The sequence below is a fragment of the Onychostoma macrolepis genome, chromosome 03 (genome assembly GCF_012432095.1).
Source record: "Onychostoma macrolepis isolate SWU-2019 chromosome 03, ASM1243209v1, whole genome shotgun sequence".
In the NCBI taxonomy this organism is placed as follows: domain Eukaryota; kingdom Metazoa; phylum Chordata; class Actinopteri; order Cypriniformes; family Cyprinidae; genus Onychostoma; species Onychostoma macrolepis.
Genome location: NC_081157.1, coordinates 46,576,730 through 46,593,816, shown reverse-complemented (window position 1 = coordinate 46,593,816; position 17,087 = coordinate 46,576,730). Strand labels below are relative to the sequence as shown.

At 38.8% G+C, this 17,087-nt stretch overlaps 1 protein-coding gene across 3 annotated transcripts in view; it reads right to left on the bottom strand.

Annotated features, from left to right (window-relative positions):
- The window catches only part of myh9b (myosin, heavy chain 9b, non-muscle), a 53,226-nt gene that overhangs the window by 10,594 nt on the left and 25,545 nt on the right, over positions 1-17,087 (bottom strand). For all 3 annotated transcript variants that reach the window (XM_058771443.1, XM_058771445.1, XM_058771444.1), the window contains 22 exons: positions 16,617-16,709; positions 16,466-16,529; positions 15,552-15,650; positions 15,259-15,402; positions 15,078-15,173; positions 13,795-14,066; positions 13,526-13,699; positions 12,370-12,543; positions 12,170-12,284; positions 8,692-8,879; positions 7,633-7,754; positions 7,438-7,507; positions 6,827-6,987; positions 5,211-5,319; positions 4,997-5,128; positions 4,663-4,869; positions 4,440-4,577; positions 4,237-4,360; positions 2,219-2,390; positions 1,909-2,121; positions 1,278-1,422; positions 987-1,193 (listed from right to left, as the gene is read on the bottom strand). In XM_058771443.1, coding sequence (XP_058627426.1) covers positions 987-1,193; positions 1,278-1,422; positions 1,909-2,121; positions 2,219-2,390; positions 4,237-4,360; positions 4,440-4,577; positions 4,663-4,869; positions 4,997-5,128; positions 5,211-5,319; positions 6,827-6,987; positions 7,438-7,507; positions 7,633-7,754; positions 8,692-8,879; positions 12,170-12,284; positions 12,370-12,543; positions 13,526-13,699; positions 13,795-14,066; positions 15,078-15,173; positions 15,259-15,402; positions 15,552-15,650; positions 16,466-16,529; positions 16,617-16,709 — 3,219 coding nt within the window. The remainder of the gene's footprint in view (positions 1-986; positions 1,194-1,277; positions 1,423-1,908; positions 2,122-2,218; positions 2,391-4,236; positions 4,361-4,439; positions 4,578-4,662; positions 4,870-4,996; positions 5,129-5,210; positions 5,320-6,826; positions 6,988-7,437; positions 7,508-7,632; positions 7,755-8,691; positions 8,880-12,169; positions 12,285-12,369; positions 12,544-13,525; positions 13,700-13,794; positions 14,067-15,077; positions 15,174-15,258; positions 15,403-15,551; positions 15,651-16,465; positions 16,530-16,616; positions 16,710-17,087) is intronic.

The following is a 17,087-nucleotide window of genomic DNA, read 5'->3' as shown; positions in this document are numbered from 1 at the left end:
TGAACATTGAATAGGATTTCACCAGGTCTAGACACAACAGAGCTTAACCCTGCATTATTCTGTGGCTATTTTGGAGGGAAATGTGTGTTCTGAGTGATTACAAGGGTGTTTCCAGGTGTTTGCTCTGGCATTGTATGTGGCTGCTAGACTGTTGCTAGGGTGTTCTCTGTGGTTGCTTGAGCATTGCTATGTGGTTACTAGGGCCCTATTAAATTAGTTTTTTTTCTCCAATTCAGTTTTATGTTTACCAAATTCTATTTTCCCATTAATTTTCTGGATTCCATTTTAATGGTTTCATTACATTTTCTCTGATTAGCTGATTATATATATAATTTAATTTTCACTTTTTATTTTTCTGGTAAATAAATTCTGGTAAATATTCCAAAAATAATGTTTTAATAATAATTTACTAACTATCATTAGGCCTACATTAAGTATTCAGTTTATAATAGTTAGAGCCAACTTTTATTTTGACCGGTTGCCGTGAAGACCTAAAAGTTTCTGTTTGTGTATGATGTGATGATAGTTTTTCTCAAAGGAAACGGTAAAATGCTCGTGAAGGGACCCTCAGAGCAGCTCTGGAGATTATGTTTGTGTGTTCATGTATATTGAGGCAGAAAACATCGCGAGCGTCATGCGCACTTCAGTATGTAGTAAACTAAATCGTGCATCTGCGCCATTCATTCATATTGAGACACGCAGAACATGCAGGATTCATACTTAAATAGCATTTTTGTGGCTTAACATTTACAGATACTAGTCCATATCGCGTTTTGATTCAAGCTGATTTATTTATCTGAAATTTGACAAATTCCGCAATATACAGTAAATTACGTTTTTATGACTGGATTCCGCGATTCCGTCCGCGTTTTCCATATCGCGGAAATCATAGGGCCCGAGGTTACTAGGCAGTTGCTAGGCTGTACTGGGACCATAGCAACTACCTAGCAGTTCAATGTGTGTGCCACTCCAGTGGTTGTACGCACCTGCATCTTGGTGACTCTCTCGGCCAGTTCGATCCGCTGCCGTTCGCTCTCTGCGTGTTTGACCTGCAGCTCCTGCACCTGCGTCTCAGCTTTCTTCCTGCGGTGCTCGGACTCTCCTTTGCCCTGCATGAGTGTCTGCATCTCTATCTGCAGCTCGTTCCTCTCCGACTCCAGAGCCTGTTTGGTCTTTTCCATAGAGACCTTATTCTGAGAAAAGAGACGGAAAGAGATTCAGAGTGAAGAACCCAGATCACACAACTGACACCGACGCTTGTTTTGCGTGCGTCTTACCCGTTTGACCTGCTCCAGCTGCTCGTTGAGCTCGTCGAAGGCTTGACTGTGTTTCTGTCTCATCTCTATCACCACCTGCTCGTGAACTTTAGCCTCGTCATCCAGAGTCTTCTTCAGATGAGCCACTTCAGTCTCACGCTTCGTCCTGCAAGAAACACCAGGTGAAATATTTAGCCAGTGGGGTTGCATGATAAACATTTCATCTCATATTGCTGCTGTTGAAATCTCCAGGCAAAAGCAACAGATCAATCTTTACAAGAACCATCCAAATATAAAAAAAAAAGACTTTGAACCTGGATATTGCATGTCTTGTACACATTATCATTATCTCTAATTATTAAAAAAACACAAAAACAAAAACACAAGAACTGTAATGCAATTGCACTGTTAAATAAAAAATGAATATATAATAAAAAATAAAATAATAATAATAACGTAATTATTTGTCTATAATAGTTAAATAAATAAATAAAATTTATGTCTTAATTTCTTCCAGTTTCACCTTTAAATTTCAGGTTTATAAGAGCTTCTTGTTATAAATCTAAAACTTCAGTGCACAAAAATGGTGGAATTGATGCAAACATGAAAATTAAATAAACCTGATAACCATTGTGCGTTATACGCAACACACCTGAGCTCCTGCTGTGCGGCGGTGGAGTCGAGCGTGTCCTCAAGCTCGGTCTTCAGTGCCTCCAGCTCTTCTCCCAGGTCTCGGCGGTGTTTCTCGGCTTTGGCTCGAGCCGCTCGCTCCAGCTCCAGATCCTCCTGAAGTTCACTCAGCTGAGCCTCCAGCTCACGGATCTTCTTCTGCGCCAGGTTCTTCTGAGCCGCTTCCTCCTCGATCCTGAAGGGAAACCACAGTCACTTATCAGCTCTAATCCGTCAGATGGATTAGCAATGCAATGATACTTGATTGCGATTGGCCACCGTGTGCGCCTCACCTGGCCAGAGCCTCCTGAAGCTCCTCCTCCTTCTTGGCGAGTTGCGCACGCAGTTCAGCGATCTGAGCCTGCAGCTCGGCGATCTGATCGTGAAGCTCCGTGGAGTCGCCCTCCAGCTTCCTGCGGTTCTTCTCCAGCTCCTGGCGCTGCTTCTCCTCACGACGCAGACGGTCTGACAGATGAAGATGGGAAACATTTAATTAGCAAGTCTCTATTTCTTGACAAAATCCTATCGAATGCCTTCGGATCGGTTATTCAGTGCCTGATTTCTTGTTAGCATGTAATTTGACTAGCGTCACACAAGTTAATACACGTCAAAATAGGAAACCATCACACTCTCAGTGTTAGATATCGTGATAAACTATATTCTAAAAAACTTTGCATCATAATATTCAATTCATTGCTATTATTTAAGGCACCAGGAACTTAATATGATAAAGTAATATTTAGACAAATTTACATAATATATCATTTATCATATATAATTCATGTAAAATGTAGCGTAATATATTTATGCTACATTTTATATGAACTTGTATGCATGTACATAAAACGCTACATTCTACATATAATGAATCACAATACTATATTTTACTCCAACACACAGATCCTTTCCTCTGGTCTCATCATTAATGGAGAGATGGTTGAAAGGGTAGAGTATTTAAAAAATCTTGCCATTACTTTGGATCAACATCTCAACTTCAACCAGCACACTTTAGGTGTTTACAAAGTGCTGTCAACAGAGACAGCTATTCTGTTCAGTCTAGTCTAGTCTTCTTTTGCATCACAGCCATTTGTTTCTTTCATATGCTAACAGTTACCGATAAGAACAAACTCTTGAAGATAACCTATTTAGCTAGTCCAATTATTGGTATCCCTACCTCTGATTTATCAGACAGTGTCTCTACGCTCACGCTCTGAAAGGCACATAAGATCTTAAATGACCCAGACCACCCACTCTATCTATATTTCATCCCCCTTACTTCTGGCCGCCGGTATAGATTACCTGAGTAGAAAGGCCAGCTACAGTAAGAGATTTGTTCCTGTAGCTACAAGAGCTTTAAATACAAAGGAAACCGGTCATTGATACGTTGTCTTATGCTCTCAGGGTTTTTTTTTTTTTTTGTCTGTGATTTTATTATGTTAAGTTGAGAAGTTAACATGGTATGTTTTGTGTTATGTACGCATCTACAGTGGAAACTAATTTACTCTTGAGGGCAAATAAATGATAATTTAGTCATTCATTCATAATACTACATTTCATATCCATTACTGAATATTAATTATATACATTATACTTATAAATATGCTACATTTTACGAGCTTTATATACTATTAATCATATATAATTTAATACACACATACATATATATATATATATATATATATATAATGAATCATCATATTATGCTATATTTCACATTATAGTTTTATGTATATTATATATATAAATAAATAGTTACATTTTACATAAACTATATTCTGAATTATATATATGCTATATTTTACATTATATATTTAAAATGTGAAATATAGCATATGTATAATTTAGAATATATAGTTTGTAAGATGTAGCATAATATTTATGATTTGCAATATATACTTGTATCATAAATAAATATGATCATAATCATGACATTTTGCATTAATTTGAGATTTTATGCTATAATTTTAAACATTTTAAATTAATTACATATTATGAATTATATTATGCAATATTTCACAAATATTATGCTACATTTTACCTGAACTTTATACTACGAATCATATATCACTTTATATTTTACATTATTTATATATGAATTATATCACAATCCATTTTACATTAATTATACGTATAATATATTATACTGTACATATTACACATCATGCTATATTTACGGGTTATATTTTAGGTTGCATATTCCTCATTTGTAACCTCGCTTCGGATAAAAGCATCTGCTAAATAAATAAATGTAAACGTACAATATATGTTTAATGATGATTTTATTGACGCTATAAACAGCATCTGAACTCACCCTCCAGGTCGGTGATCATGGCCTCGTGTTTGTTCTTGAGTTTCTGCAGGCTCTTGGACTTCTCCTCCTCCTCAGCCAGGTTTGTGGTGAACTCAGAGATTCGTTCTTCCATCAGTTTCTTCTCCTGCAATACCAGACTAAGAGTGAGAAAAACAACCAGCGTTCCACACACAGTGTCCAAACAATGGTGTCTGCTGACAGACCTTGGACAGCTTGTTGTTCTGGTCGTCCAGAACCATCACATCCTCTTCGGTTTTCTTGAGTTTGGCCTCCATCGTGACCTTCTCCAGCTGCAGCTTCTGCCGCGCGGCTTCCTCCTCATCCAGCTGCTGCTCAAGATCCTGTTGGACCAAAACACAGATATTCCTCATTCAACCAATCACAGAGATGCACCCGAGCTCATTTCTGAAAGCAAACTCTCTTTACCGCAATGTTCTGCTGCATCTTCTTCTTCTCCACCTGCAGATGATTGGCTCGCTCCTCCTCTTCCTCCACGCGGGCCTCCAGGTCGTGCAGGATCTCCTCCAGCTCTTGTTTCTTGGCCACCAGGCGGTTCCTCATCTCGTCGGCCTCAGCGCACAGATCCATCTCCGCCTGCAGCTGCTCCTGAAGAGCCAGTTTCTCCGCGCTCAGCTAAAAGAAAAAATCACAACATTTATGTCTTACCCTGCCCAACCCCAATATACGCACACACACACACACACACACATACATACAGTATAGTAACATTTCAAATACACCAGTATCCTGTGTTTCACACCTGCTGCTGTTTGACCGCCAACTCCTGCAGCTGCTGTTCAGCCACTACCTGCTTCTCCCGAACCTTGGTGAGCTCCTCGTCTTTGGCCTGCATTTCCTCTTCCTGTCGGCTGACCTGCAGCAGCGGCTTCACCTGAAGCACACACACACGGCATCAGTGTAAAACACACATCAAGCCTGGCAGCACATTTGAACATGTCTCTGTGTGTAGAAACCTTGGTGAAGAGTCTCCACCACTGCCAGTTCCTGAGCTTCAGGTAGGCAGCGCAGTTCCTCTGGATCACTCTCATGGCCGTCAGCTGCTGCTGCCTCTTAGCAAACGCCCTGCATGACAAACACGCACCGTTAAACACCACAACATCAATATTGGCGATTTGTAAATTGTAGGAGGGCGCCAACGGCCTGGCGATGCTTCACTTTACAGCATGATTCAAGGATGTTTAAATCCATGTCATTTTAATATTTGGCCACATGCAAAACCTTTATTTTGAAATTGCGATGTACAACAAATTGCATTTTTAGAAATATTGATGTATTCTCCTGTGTTGGCATAGGTTTATAAATGATTTGCATTGCATGTTATCTCACTAGATTTGTACTGTTTTCCCAGATGAATGTTAAGCAACATGTACAAATGCACAGCATATGCAGAGGAAGAGTTTGCGTCCCGAGCTGCTGAGATGGAGATGCGCTCCACGCTTGTAAATGAAAAACGCGTCAGACTTTATATGCATTCCCAAATGAAACCCAAACGGACAGCACATGCAATAAAAGACTGAACAATATAATGCAAGCACGATCAAAGATTTTACCACAAACACAACTTTATACTGTTATCGCGAGACCGCTTTTCACGTCAAGGAGTAATATCGCGCGATCTCGTGTGCTGCTAAAAACCAGGCGATACGGCTCTGTATTTATATCAGACGCGCTACATTGTTAATTTTGTGTAAAAAGATTGTTTTAATCGAGGACAAAAAAAACAACAACACTAATTTCATATATACTGCCCTTTAAAAATTCAAGTACTTTTCAAGTACCTCAAAATTTTCACTTTTCAACTTTTAATACTTTTGAATACTTTAAGTATCTCAAAAATATCAGAATTTAAATTTCAAAAAGTCAAATTCAAGTACTTCAAGCACTGACTATCAATAACACTTAGAAAATAATTTTGTTATTGCATAGTGCATATGTTCTGTTCTCAAATTTGAGTAAATATTGTGTAAATAATTGCTCAAAGTTTATCAGTTTTTTTCTTTTCATTTGTGACCTGTGCTGGCAAAATTTGTCGGAATGAGCAAATTTTCAAAAAGGAGTTAAAATTATTATTAAAATACCTTCAAAATGATGATATAGGACTTGTTGGAATCAGACAAAATAAATAAACGACTGCGCTACAGCCGTTTGAAGGCGATTGAGTCAGCAGAGTCAGCAAAATCAAGCAACGTTGCATATTTTCCTCCAATTCTTTTCTTAATAATAATTACTATATTATTAAAATCACAATATAGCTATTTTTTATTTTATCTTTGTTCTTAAAAATAAGAACAAAGATGCAAATAAACAGTAGTTTAATCAAGAGCAGCGAGTGATTCAGTCTTTTCTTTTAATGTTTGATTAACATTAGAGGTCGACCGATATGGGTTTTTCTCTGGCCGATGCCGATATTTAGAAATCAGGGCAGCCGATTGGCCGATATATGATGCTGATTTTTGGGCCGATATGTTTGGCCGAGTTATGTTTGAGTAAATGTTTATTGCAGGGTACAAGATAGCAGTAGCCTAATTGAACAATCCCTATGGTTGGACCATGATGTTGTAACACTCACTTGCGTGCGACGTATCCACGACACCAGGCCTGGAAGTTGATGATGACGTCGGTGATCTTCATATCGCGCTCCTCCTCCAGGTGAGCCAGAACTCCAGCACGGAAAAACACTTTGCTTTGTCCAATACGGAATAGGTTGGGATCCAGCTCCAGCGCTTTGATCTGAGACACAGATGAAGAGCTTAAAACAGGGATTCACAAACGTGTTTGGTCTGCCAAACCACTTTGACCTAAATATTTACTAGATGTCCTCCTGAAGTTAATATTTCAATAATTTATCAACACATTCATGTTCATGGTTCTCTGATGTCGGTTAATGGTCAAATTGCATGCAGGTAAACAAATAAGATACTGTGTTTTATTCTGACTGTTTTTAATTTAGAAAAGCAATTGAACGGACAAGATTTATAAATAATCTAAATCAAAAACAAATGATTTTAAAATATAAACAAATCAAAATAAAACACTAGAAAATATTTATAAATGTTCTAAATTAAAATAAACCATTTTAGAGTTTATTTTTAAAAAATATTTAACCCCAGTTTGGAAAATTAATAAAGTAACACTGGACGACATTAAACCAGTTCGTTTAAACTGTAAAATTGGTCTCACCATCAGCACACAAGCCTGTTTACCATCCATGAAGCCTTTGGGAATGGAGTTGGGCGTGAGGATTTCATACCTGAGCAAAAGCACAAACCACTGTTAACATCAGTGAAAACACAATCAGGTTTGCACATTGCGTTCAATTAGTGAGAAATATATTCGATTCAAATCCTAAGAGAATAAGATTCTTAAAAGGAATACCTCTGTCTGAACTCCTGGAAGACGATGCGGTTGGGGAATCCCTGTCTGCAGATACGGATTCCCTCCAGCACACCGTTACACCGGAGCTGATCCAGAACCAGATGAGGGTCCAACTTGCCCGCCTGAGATGGACAGAGACACAAAGTGCAAAGGCTTATGATGAATTCAGGACGAATTAAGCCCAAAGTACGAGTACTAACCGGTGTTTTCAGAAAGCGAGCGCTTTTATTCACAGTGGAGAGAGAGCGCATACTCATGGTTGCCAGGTTGACAAAAATAAGTAACACTCAGCAGATAATTCTGAATAGCGTATGTGTGAAGCTCTGTTTCGGGGATTACGTCTCTTTATATCAGGTATATATTATACTCGATTAATTTTTTTTTTTTTGGAAACCTTGCACTTTTCTTCTCCGTTTTAAACGCTGTTCTTGAATTCAAATTGGAGCACTGATGCACACGTGCTGCGATACTGTGATATAACGTGACGATACATTGTTGTATCGATGTATAAAACACAGCCCTGCAGAAAATGCGTGGTTAAAATGATTGGACTTTTTTTGCTTGCGTGCACTGTATGCGTACTCGTAAAAAATGAGTACATTATTATTTACGGCCTTAAAAACAAGATGCAAACAATCAGAATATTGTACCTGGTGGGGAGTGCGCAATGTTAACATGAACCCTATGCCATTACCTATATTGTACTGTGGTACAGTTATGGAGGCCCTTCATAATGCAGAGGTCAACTGCCTGCTCTGCATACTATAGGGCCATTGCTAACTATAGGAAGTGTTTAATAAACAGCTGTTTTACTAAATTCAGTGCAGTCAAGTATCGGGATACGTATCATGGCTTTGCTGGTGATACACAGCCCTAATATTCTGTGTGCTCTAATTTTAGCAGTAATTAGTTGGTCCACAATCTTTTTAGTTATCATTTTTGGTGTAAATGCTAATATCATAATAGCTATCTTTATAGTTATTGTTCTTGGTGTGAACGCTAATACAGTTATTTCTTAAGTTTCACATCATCTATTCTTGAATGGCGATCAGTTGGTACCTTTTTCTCGTGGTTGGGAATGATGCAACGGACGAAGTTGGGGTTGGTGTTTCTGAGCGTGGCCATGAGTTTGGACAGCTGTTCCTTATAGAGCTGCCCGACTGTCCGGAACATTCCCTTACGGGTCTTAAACGCACCTGGCAGCTCCGACATGCCGGCCACCTTATCCAGACCCACGATACGGTCCACTGAGAGACAGACAGACACAGAGAGACAGACAGAGTCATGGCGCTGTAAGAGCTTCATTTCAGGCATGCAGTCTGGTCATGATGTGAAAACTACCCACAGTTCAGTGGGTCAAACACACATCAGCACTGGTGACAAACCACAGACACACACGATGCTGGTGAAGAGTGGGTGGGGGAACACATGGGAAAATGGATCCAACTTAGTGCAGTGCAGGTGACACGTATGTGTATGTGTGTGTGTGTGTGTGTGTGTGTGTGTGTGTGTGTGTGTGTCGTTTTAATGTATGTGCGTGTGTGTGTGTGTGTGTGTGTGTGTTAAGGGTCCAAAATTAACACTCACCTCATTCATTAAAACACAAGTTGAATTGAATTACACAGATTTCAGAACAATTATGAACAATTCATTCTGCTCGTGTTTCATGAATGAGACTGAATAAGCACAAAATAAGAGTGAAAATCCACATTTTAATTGAAAGCTGAAATAAATTAATATTCAAATATTAGATTAAAAAACTAAACGAAAGGAACCAAATGAAAGTAGAATAACTAACTGGAAAATTATAAATGGAGACTAAAACTGAATTTACTTTCTTACTTGGTCAAAAGTTTGGGATCAGTAAGATTTTTTTAAATGTATAACTTATATTTAAATAAGTTTCTAATGCTCATCAAGGCTGTGTTTATTTGATCAAAAATACAGAAAAAAAGGTTATATTGTGAAATATTATTACAATGTTAAACAGCGTTCTTCCATTTTAATATGCATTAAAAATCGAATTTATTTCTTTGATCAAAGCTGAATTTTCCAGCATCATTACTCCAGTATTCAGTGTCACATGATCCTTCAGAAATCATTCTAATATACTGATTTATTATCAGTACTGGAAACAGTTGTGTTGCTTAATATTTTTTTGGAACCTTAGATACTTTTTTTCAGGATTCTTTGATGAATAAAAAGTTAAAAAGAACAGCATTTATTTAAAATAGAAATATTTTCTAACAATATACACTACTGTTCAAAAATTTAGGGTGAGTACATTTTTATTCTTTCTTTTTTTGAAAGAAATTAATACTTTTATTCACCAAGGATGTGTTAAATTAATAAAAAGTGATAGCATAGACTTACATTGTTAGAAAATATATATTTTGAATAAATGTTGTTCTTTTTAACTCAAAGAATCCTGAAAAAAAGAATCACAGGTTCCAAAAAAATATTTGACTGCTTCCAACATTGATAATTCTAATAATAAATCGGCATATTAGAATGATTTCTGAAGGATCATGTGACAGTTAAAGGGGTCATATGATACGATTTCAAGTTCTCCTTTCTCTTTGGAGTGTTACAAGCTCATCATGCATAGATAAGATCCCTGAAGTTGCAAAGACTAAAGTCTCAAAACCAAAGAGATATTCTTTATAAAAGTTAAGACTCTGTCACGCCCCTCTTCCACGATGTGGAAATATTTGCGTAATGCCGCCCAAATGTTCACGCAAAGAAAGGCGGCGTGGTTTCAGTAACCGCAGTAGTGTTGATGCAGCCGTGTCAGGGAGACGCTGTGTGTTTCTGTGCGAAAGCAAAAGCACTTTATTTGGGCTTCTGAAAGTAGATGCATTTAGGAATCATTGGTTAAGATCTGTTTACAACAGAACAGCACAACCCAAATGTTCTAATTTGTGCAACGCATTTTATGGACGACAGTTTAGTAGAGTAAAAGGCTGGCTGTGCACGAAGGCTATTTAAAAAAAAAAAGGGTCAGTTCAGACTTTGCTCTGACAATCTGGTGCTTCTGAATCAGCGACTGTAAGTATGTTTTGTTATTAGTTTAAGTATTTGCTATTGACTGTTCAAATGCGGAGTTTTGCGCGTAACGCGTCATGTGTGAGTGTGTGTGAGGGGAACAGGGTCTCAACACAGCGGAGTGTACAGCCCGTCAGAAATCATCTTAACTGCGGCTTGTGTGCAAATACATATGAGCATCATCACTGTGTCTGTCGCTGCGACTCTGTTCCCCTCTCGGGCTTGAACTGATTAAACTAACTTGAAAGTTGAAGCTCACGATTATGGTAAGGGGCACTACATTTCCGATGAGTGCTTGTGGTGTTCGGCCAATCACAATGCACTGTGCCAGTTGGCCAATCAGAGCAGACTGCACTTGTTGGAAGGAGAGGCTTTGTAGATAACGATTTGAGAGAGTCGGGGCATAGAGGAACTACAATACTGTACAGTATTTGAAAAATGCGTTTTTTGAACATTAAAGCATGTCAACATATTCTGTTACGCCAAATACACAAATTAATGATCTTTAAAATAGCATCATATGACCCCTTTAAGACTGGAGTAACAGCTGATGAAAATTCAGCTTTGCATCACAGGAATAAATTATATTTTAAAGTATATTCAAATAAAAAAAGCATTATTTTATATTTGTAAGAACATTTTGCAGTATTATTGTTTTTTTTTTTTTCTGTATTTTTTAATCAAATAAATGCAGTCTTGAAGAGCATAAGAGACTTCTTAAAAAACATTACAAGTCTTACTGATCCCAAACTTTTGAGCGGTAGTGTATATAGACAGAGTTAACTTACAATACTGAAAATATTGGAAATATTTTTTATACAGCCGCCATTGTCATGTTTAGAGAATTTTGGACCCTGTGAGTGTGTGTGTGTAACTGCATACTGTGGTCATGTTTCACTGGTGAGAACAGAACCAAACCCATGCAGTTTATACCCATTTCTGCAGTACCATAGACCAACAGCGGGGGCGCCAAAGCACACTATATTACACAGAGAGAAGAGACAGCAGAAATATCAGAGATATATCTCAACACCTCAGAGAAACACAGTCACGCAGGACAGCTGATGGAGATGGAGGAGGAAAAGAACATCTCGGAAGAGAGAAAAATCAAAGATGTCACCTGGCTCTAAATGAAGGAAAGGAAAACGCTGATAGAAATAAGCTCTTTGACAGTTCTGGACCTCTGAGAGAGATGGACATACAGGAGGACGTGAAACAAGGGATGGATGGATGGATAGATGGATGGAGAGGAGAGGAGAAGAAACAGAGGACCAAACACCAGCAAAAGAAAATAATTCCAGTGAGTTTCCACCCATTTTGGCATGAAAAAGGCACCAGTGTAAATTAATTAATCATTATTCCCCTTTGTTCAAATTAAAAAAACGTCACGCCATTCTGAGAGCTCCATTTCTTCATCATTTATAGTTTTTCTCCACGACCTGCTGCTTTAACATTCAATTAAGAGCTGACTGAGTGTGATCTATCGACTCACCGTCCTTCCATAGCTCGGAAACAAACTTGTTGGTGGACTGATTGAGCAAAGTGGCCACGTTATCGTTCAGCGGGTCCATGTTCTTCATCAGCCACTCATCCGCCTTGTAATCCACCTGAGAAACACAATCGCAGATGTTTAAAATTCCCAAATAAGGCCATGAAATCACTCATGGGTTTAGCCAAGGAGCACATCAACACCTTTCCAGCGTAGTGGATGATGCAAAAGTCTGCCTCGTCCTTCAGTTTCTTGGGTTTGTGGAATTTGGGGTGCGTCCCCTGCTCCTGCAGGACCTTCTCCACGAAGCTCTTGTCTGTGGCTTTGGGGAACCAGCACTCCTCGTCTAGGAGAGCCAGGATTCCTGGAGGACTCGCCTAGAAACACACATTACAGATTACATTCAAACAAAGTCTTGATTTGGTGACCCATCTACATCAGCAGAAGATCATAACTCTTCAGCAGGAAATCAAACTGGACTTAGTATTTTTAAAATAATGTATCCCAAGTTATCTTTTCCCAATTTTACACCTCATGATCGGAGTAATACCTACACATGAAAACAGCTACATTAAAGGTCATGTGATCATTCTAGGAGACGATTGGTGACCCTTTTGACATGTTGGAAGCAGACAATGATCATTTAGACTAGCTAGGACCAGCTAAAAACAATTTGTAATAAGCTTGGACCAACTAATAACCATTTATAACCACTTTAGACCAGCTAATGACCATTTTTGACCAGGATGGATCTGCTAATGGCTATTTTTGGCCAGTTTGGAGCAGGTAATGACCATTTATGACCAGCTGGGTCCAGCTAATACCATTTATATGCAGTTTGGACCAGCTAATGACCATTTTTGACAAATTTGGTCCAGCTAATGGCCATTTTTGGAAATATTGAAAATATCATGACAACAATCTAAATCAAACTGAATTTAGTATTTTTAAAATAATGGATTCCAAGTTCCCAATGGATTCCAAAACTTAAACATCAGGAACTGACTAATATCTACACATGGAAACAGTTCTATTAAAGGTGATTTTAAAAGTTGCGTGATCGGTGAATAATAACAGTTATTGGTTTACCTTCTTTACCTGTTCTAACTAGTTTGTCTAGGATGATGTACCAGGTTAGTGTACCCCATTGGCAGGTAGTCTAGCTAATCAACCATCTAAACCAGCATGGAGCAGCTTTGACCTGCTAGTATTTACATCAGCAGAAGATCATGAAGACATCATGTAAATCAAACCGGGTTTAGTATTTTTAAAATAATGGATTTTCAAGTTCTCAATTCCCCATCTTAAACATGAAAACAGCTCAACTAAAAGTCACGTGATTGGTGGAGAGACACTAACGGGTTTCTCGATGAGGTCAATGCAGGGCTGCAGGTCGAGGCCAAAGTCGATGAAGCTCCACTCGATGCCCTCGCGCTGGTACTCCTCCTGTTCAAGGATGAACATGGTGTGGTTGAACAGCTGCTGGAGCTTCTCGTTAGTGTAGTTAATGCACATCTGCTCAAACGAGTTCAGCTGCGGAGAGGAACAGAAACAGAAACACTGTTACTGCAAGGAATTGTGGGTAATCCCACTGTAAGCACCCTTGAGGTTGAAAGATTCCGCTGTACCTCAAAGATCTCAAAGCCGGCGATGTCCAGGATGCCGATGAAGGAGGCGCCCTGACGCTTGGTCTTATCCAGAGCTTTGTTGATGCGCAGTACCAGCCAGCGGAACATCCTCTCGTACGTGGCTTTGGCCAGAGCCTCCACCGCAAACTCGGCCTGCTCCTGGGTCTGGGCCTTCTGCACGTAGTCACGGCCCACTTTGATCCGGGGCGAGAGGATGGCGCGTGCGAAATCGGCCACGTTCATGCCCATTAGATGGCACACCTTCTGGGCAGCTAGAAAAGTGAAGGGAAAGTCGTTTAGAAATAGTAACTGATAACACCACAAATTGCTGGTTTACCTCATCAGCTGGTAGTCTAGCTAATTAACCATTCAGACCGGTTTGGACCAGCTATTGACAATTTTCGACCACTTGGGACCAGGTAATGACCAGTTTTGACCAGCTAACAACCATTTTCAAGCATTTTCAGCAATTAATGACCATTTTTGACCAAACTAATGACTATTCCTGACCAGTTGGACCAGCAAATGATCATTTTCGGCCAGTTTGGGCTGGCTAATGACCATTTTACCAGTTTGGACCAGCTAATGACCGTTTTAAACAGGTAATAACCATTTTTGCCCATCTAGACTGACAAGTGACTATTTGTGGCCAGTTTGGACACAGCCAATGACCATTTCTGACCAGTTTGGACATGGCTAATGATTATTTTTGACCATTTTGGACCAGCAAATGGCCAATTTTGAAGAGTTGGACCAGATTGTAGCAGTTAATAACAACTTTGGACCAGCTAATGACTATTTATGGCCAGTTTGGAGCAGCTAATGACCCGTTTTAGATACTATGTAAAACCACCTGCTAATTTTATGGTGATAATTTTTCAAATTATTAATACAATTAATAAAAATAGGGGTAGTCATGGCCTAATGGTTAGGGAGTCGGGCTTGTAACCTGAAGGTTGCTGGTTCGATTCTTGCGCCGGCAGGAATTGAAGGTGGGGATTGTGAATGAACAGCTCTCCACCTTCGATACCATGACTTAGGTGCCCTTGAGCAAGGCACCGAACCCCTAATTGCTCCCTTGCTGGAGCAAGGCTGCCCACTGCTCCGGGTGTGTGTTCACTGTGTGTGTTTGTGTGTGTGTGTGCACTTGGATGGGTTAAATGCAGAGCACCATTTCGAGTATGGCTCACCATACGTCACGACTTAACTTAACTTAATATAGCTACAGATTAGCAGCACAAGGCCTGATGGACGTGTTTGTAAAGCCATAAAGATGTGTTTACCTGTGTCATCAGGCATGGAGGCCTGGTCCGAGTGACGCTCCTTCTTAAAGGACATATTACCCAGCTGTAGCACAGATGACATTACCCTCAACAGGCCTGCAGGGGGCGACACACACACTTAAAAAACCCAAACATGTTGCAGATAATACTGTGATGTTTGAAAATGGCAGTATGTAATCACCAATATGTTCTTCCTCAGAGAATCCCATGATCCTCATGGCCTCCACGGTCTCCAGGTACATGTCTCGGTCCTGCTGTCCCGGGATCGTCACGTTCCCATTGGACAGGAACCGGTACTTATTGTAGCCCTCCAGACACAGTTCAGCTGATGAATGAAGAAACTGATCAAATCATTTACATTCATTTATAAACATAAATGCCTCATCCTACTATTATTAAGATCATTATTTAGTCATTTATAAGCATTAAAACGGTTTTAAAAAATCATGTATTAAAGCAGTGAAGGACACTCACAGCGCAATTTGTCTCCAGCACCGGTCAGCATGTAGTAGAACATGTGGAAGGTTCTTTCTTCTTTAGCTTGACGGATTGCGCGGGACTTTTCCAACAGGTCTGATGGTCAGAGTCAAGGATAGATGCACGAATATTCACATGAAGGTTTTTAACAGCCTGGGTCTGCATTAACCAGTCTCAATTCTTGCATCATTAATTACTCATGCTTTACATTCATGCATTCAGCAGACACTCTATGCTCTGTGTATACTCGCAGAAACAATCAATTCCCTTAGCATTTATTAAAAATGTCAAAAAGTGAGGGCAACAGATTAACTAGGGGTGAATAAGAAACTATATAAATGTTAAAAATAAAATATATAAAATTAAAAAAAAAAAATAATAATAATAATAATAATAATAATTCAGCATCTACATCCATTCATTTTAACAATAGTAACAAACTGTTGAGTGATTAGGGGATTCTCACAATTTTAATTATTTTTAAAATAGAAATAAAAATTGCTTATTTCTAGTTAATTTTATTAGTAACTGTTTTTAGTTTAGTCTTTTTATACCTGGAGTGATTAAGAAAAATTATACATTTTCATACATTTTATTTTTGTTAATTTAAAAAAATATTAATACAAATTGTTTATCTGCATTTCATTTTATTATTATTATTAGTTGTTGTGTTTTTATTATTTTTTTAATTTTCAGGCAGTGATTAAGAAAACTATACATTTTCATATTTTTACTTAATTTTAAAAATGGTAACAAATCTTTATTTTCTTTTTATTATTATTAACTGTTTTGTAATCAAAAAAAGCCATAATTACCTCATCAAAATGATAATGACCCCCAAAAAAAAAAAAAAAAAAGCTCCCTTTTCACATTTTTAAAACCATGTCAAATTAACTAGCTCATAAAGATACAGGTTTCAATATTGGCTCCAACGATGTACCCGTTAACATCAAAGTTGATTCTGATGAATTTGCCCTAAAACACAGAAAAGACCAAAGATAAATCGCATGCATTAACAGCCAGACTAATGTGTGAAATGTCACCTTAAAAGAAAAGTCTTACGAATCGGGAAGAGTTGTCGTTCTTGACTGTCTTGGCGTTGCCGAAGGCTTCGAGGATGGGATTGGCCTGCAGCAGCTGCTTCTCCAGCTCACCCTGCGCTCAAAAACACACCAATCCATGACTGAGATCAGTTCAAAAGATTCACGGCGAAGAGCTGATCACGTCTGGCTGTCAAAAACAAAGCTCTTAAACACAACATCACAAGCTTTTTGCACACAGAAGAGCAAATAAGCTGAATCAAACACACAAAGATAAGCACGTTCTGATCCCCCATCCCAAAACACCAGCAAAGTGAGCGGCCCGTCACCTCTGAAAACATCAAACCAGTGACCAAACAACACTTTCATTCGGCACTCATCTCACACAAACACAAATGTTCATTCACTTTAAAGTAGCGTTCTGGATTAAACACAAAACACAACTCAATGCAGCATCTGTAGCCAGGGTTAGTATCGTCAACTAAAACTGAAA